Here is a 4,804-nt window from a genome sequence, read left to right as displayed (position 1 = left end):
CTTTTGATACTTAAGTATAATTTGGAAATTACATTTACTTTTGATACTATATTTAAAACCAAATACTTTTAGACTTTAACTCAAGTAGTGTTTTACTGGGCAACTTTTACTTGAGCCATTTTCTATTCATGTATTTTTACTTTTACTCAAGTATGACAATTGGGTACTTTTTCCACAACTGGCAACAGCTACCTCATATAGGCTAACAATGTCAGTGGTTAGATGGCACTTTAGGCACTTCAGTCCTTCACACACTTTACCCAGTAGGCTACTGTAGTGATTGGCAACCAATTACTGGTCAAAAGAGACAATTTGATGCTGCACTGTGCATTGTTACCAATCTTATCAGCACATTTTGTTGTCAGAGCATTATTATAAGCAAGTTCCCATAGAAATTTCAATAAAGGTTAACATTGTTGCTTCACTTGATAGCGAGAACTATTACTAATGCATACCTATATGTTTTTACTTTCAGGTTTGAAGAGGAAGAGAAACGCCTTGTCATGATGAAACCTTTGACTAACCTTCAGCAGGGTTAATGTGTGTTTCATCCAAACATAAACCCAGGTGTTAGTGCCACTACCAAACGCATGCCCAGGAGTAAATACAGGTGTTAGTGTCAACCCCATGTCAAGTAGACACACCTCCTCTCCAACCATGAGGCCTGACAATAACAACAACAACAGTGTGCTGGATGGAGACGGAGTGGAGGATGGGTCTGGACCAATCAGCAGGCCCCGTCAGCCCCAGTGCCGTTCTCTCTCCTCCGGCCGGGCGCGTCACAGCCACCGCCGCAGCAGCAGAACAGACAAGCAGCCTCACACCTGTCCTCTCTGTTCCAAAACGTTCATCTCTTCCTCTCACCTGGCCTTACACCTGCGCTCCCACAGCGGGGAGAGGAAGTATAAGTGTGGCGTGTGTGGGAAGCTCTTCCTGCAGTCAGCCCACCTGATGCGCCATAAGACCACCCACACAGGGGACAGGCCCTTTAAGTGTCCAGACTGTGGGAAGGGCTTCGGTCGCGCTTCTCACCTGAAGACACACCGACGCCTCCACACAGGGGAGAAGCCATTCCAGTGCTCTGTCTGTGACAAGGCTTTCACCCAGAAGGCTGGGCTGATCATGCACCACCGCCTGCACACTGGAGAGAGGCCCTACAGGTGTGATCACTGTGGTAAAGCCTTCCGCTCCTCCACACACCTGCTGGCCCATCAGGCCCTGGAGTCAGCCAAGCAGAGCTTCACCTGTGACAGGTGTGATCAGAGTTTCAGGTCAGCCTCGTCCCTCAGACAGCATGTTAAGACACACAGCAGCACCATGGAGGACCTCTGCTGTGGGGTCTGCTGCCGGTCCTTCGTCCGCTCCTCCTACTTGCAGCTGTACATGAGGCTCCACAGAGGACAGAGGCCCTACCACTGCAGGGTCTGCAACAAGACTTTTGCTAAGATGACCACCTTCCAGAGACACTGTGACAAACACCTGAGGAGGAACGGGGACATGGACCAGGGGCAGGAGGAGGAAGAGGAGGAGGATGTCAAACCTACATTGCCCCCACCCTCCACCCCTCCTTCTCCTGCCCTTCTACCTCCTCCTGTTCCTCCATCTACCCTTCCTCTCTTGTCTGAGGTCAATACACGCTCTAAAACTAGAGCCAAAATTAGGATAGAATGACTGGACTTGGAGTATAACAATGGGGAAAGAACATAAGTGGCATCCTTAAACGTGCAATTACTTGCAACAGTCATATTATGTATATTTACTGATAGGGTATTGCAAATTATTTAAAGTTTTTAATTATACAAACTCTACTGTAATGTAGTTTATAGTATTGTTACATTTTAAGCATGCTTTTGTATTTACTAATACACACTTAGACTTTCCCTGTGTGACTTCAACACTCTTCAATGTGCTATACAATCCTGATGCTTTTCATACCATGGTCCATATCGTACAGTACCATACTATACCATAACGGGTTGATCTAGACGTTTACACAGATCAGACACGGACATAAGGTGATACCTCTGTTTTAAGGGTTTTTATTTAAACCAATAAAGAAAAGAAACAGGTGTCCTCCAGGAGACCTCTTCCGGGTTACTGCCATCCGGGCTCAGGGGAATGCTGTCTCCTCTGGAGTAGAACACAGAGCTCCTAGGTTCTAGCAGACCGTGAGGACGTCTATCTGGTAGCAACCGCTCACTACCTCCAACCCTCCCATGTGCTGCCCTCCTGGCAGTTTTATTGGCCCAATACGGTTGGTGAGCAATCAGCCCCTTGATTACTCACCAGCCTAAAACAGCCCCAATTAGTCCTGGCCAGAGGACCTGTTGAGACGTAGCACGTCCAGCAGAGGGAGCCACCGCCGCGTGATGCAGACTCCGTCTGTCACCAGGCCTCGATGAGTCTCCCCCTGGTGGCTTGTCCGCGGTATGCCAGGGGCCATCTAGACCAGGGTGAAGTGCGTGCCCAACAGGTAATACTTAAGCGTGTTAGCGCCCACTTCACCGCAAGACACTCTTTCTCAACAATCGAGTACTTATTTTCTTAGGTGTATCAACTTCCGGCTTATGTACATGATGGGGTACTCCTCCCCATCGTGTACCTGGGACAGGACGGCCCCTAGCCCCGTGTCGCAGGCATCCGTCTGCACCAGCATCGGTACCTGGAAATCGGGCGTCACGAGAATCGGTAAAAATACTTTAAAGTACTACTTAAGTAATTTTTTGGGGGTATCTGTACTTTACTATTTATATTTTTGACAACTTTTACTTCAATACATTCCTAAAGTAAACTATGTACTTTTTACTCCATACATATTCCCTGACACCCAAAAGTACAATTTTAATGTTTAGCAGGACAGGAAAACTGTCCAATTCACGCACTAAGAGAACATTCCTGGTTATCCTTACTGCCTCTTATCTGGCGGACTCCGGAAACCCAAATGCTTCGCTTGTAAATGATGTCTGAGTGTTAATAAAAACATTGCTTAATATAAGGAATTTTTAATTATTTATTCTTTTACTTTTGACACTTAAGTATATTTTAGCAATTGCATTTACTTTTGAAGCGAAAGTATATTTAAAACCAAATACTTTTAGACTTTTACTGGGTGACTTTCACTTTTACTCCAATAGTTATCTATGAAGGTATCTTTTACTCAAGTATGACAATTTACTTTACTTGGACCTTCCTCCCCTGGGGCTTGACGTTCCCCTGTCCAATCAAATACTCCACTTCCTCGAACCCTAGCTTGCATTTCTTGACATTCGCTGTCAACCCGGCTTGCCTGAGCGCATCCAGCACCGCCTGGAGGCGCGTCAGGTGATCTTCCCAACCTTGGCTGTGGATGATAATGTCATCCAAATAGGCCGTGGCGTACTGTTGGTGGGGTCAGAGGACTGCACCAACCAGGAACTTACTTTCTGCGGTGGAGATTAAAACTAGCACCTTGTCACCCACATGGAACTCTTGGGGCTGGGTATCATCCACCGCAATCACTTGGGCCATGGCGGCTTTCAAGTTCGGATCCTCCCACTGGCTTTTTCCCAGCTCGTGCCTCCACAATCACAATCGTCCCACGAGGAGGGGTACCGGCAACTCAGGTACGACACCCACCACCATCTGGCAGCTCCCTTGTTGTGCCACGATGATGGCCTGCCCGGTCGATTACCGCTTGGTGTCGACGTGGACACAGGAGACAGATATCTCCTCACCACGGTCAGTCGGATGGGCCAGCAGGCGTGGTTGTACGAGTTTTACCACACTCCCATAATCCAACAGAGTGTGGGTGTCGTGACCGTCGACTTTCACCGGGACCATGGGTGCTGGTGGTTCGTTGTGTACCCAACAGGAGGTTGGAGGCCCAGCTCGTCTTTGGGCACGCTGATGGCATCGACTACTCTCGACCCGGGAAATTCCATGCGAGGTGTCCCCGGGCTCCACACTCAAAACGACTCCTTTGGTCTTCATCCACCTGGGGTCATCGTCGGCAGGTCAACTCTCCCCCGGCTGTCTCTCCGTGGGTCAGCAGTCCTTTAGCCGGGCTGACTGTCGGATTGGGGAGTACGTGGTGGGGTCGTCTTTCCATACCCTCCGACGGCTCCTGGACTGGGCCTGCGTCCTCTTCAACAGGGCCTCTGTATTCTGGTGTGTCTCCACGGCTCCCAAGAGGTCCTCCAAGGCCTACCTACATATACAAATTACCTCAGCTAATCTGTACCCCCGCACATTGACTCGGTACTATCAGAACTCAGGATAAGACCCAGATGCAGACAGCTAGAGTCACAGATGTTTTTTGACCCAAACAGGGGGCAGGCAAGCGAGCGAGGGTGACAGGGCACAGATTCCCTCTCCCTCCTATGTTCTCGAAGCCGCCCTTCGATACGGATAAGGCTATGAGGGAGTCAAGGTCCATGGGCAGCTCCCGGGCTGCGAGCTCCTCTTTGATCACCTCCGATAATCCGTGAAGGAACATGACGAACAATGCTTCCGGGTTCCAGGCACTCTCAGCCGCCAACGTGCAAAATCCACCGCATAGTCTGCCACACTATGGGAGTCTTGACATAGCTGGAGTAGCTTACAAGCAGCCTCTCACAGGCAAAACGGAGAATCAAACACCTTCAAGAACTTCCTCCACGAACTTCTCCAGACTGAGGCAGACGGCGGAATGTTGCTCCCACACCGCCGTGGCCCAGGCGAGTGCCCTCCTGGTCATGACCGTTTGAGCAGACACATGCACATTTGTGGCCTGCTGGAGGTCATTTTGCAGGGCTCTGGTAGTGCTCCTCCTTGCACAAAGGCGGAG

At 49.4% G+C, this 4,804-nt stretch overlaps 1 protein-coding gene across 1 annotated transcript; it reads left to right on the top strand.

Moving 5' to 3' along the window:
* The first annotated feature begins 657 nt into the window (after positions 1-657).
* On the top strand, positions 658-1,671 carry LOC120023272 (zinc finger protein 239). Its single transcript, XM_038967308.1, has one exon. The coding sequence runs from the start codon at positions 658-660 to the stop codon at positions 1,669-1,671; it is 1,014 nt and encodes a 337-aa protein (XP_038823236.1).
* Positions 1,672-4,804: the final 3,133 nt, after the last annotated feature.

This window comes from Salvelinus namaycush, chromosome 28 (genome assembly GCF_016432855.1).
Source record: "Salvelinus namaycush isolate Seneca chromosome 28, SaNama_1.0, whole genome shotgun sequence".
NCBI classification, from domain to species: Eukaryota; Metazoa; Chordata; class Actinopteri; order Salmoniformes; family Salmonidae; genus Salvelinus; species Salvelinus namaycush.
Note: the sequence above shows the minus strand (reverse complement) of the source record. Positions and strands in the feature narration are given on the sequence as shown.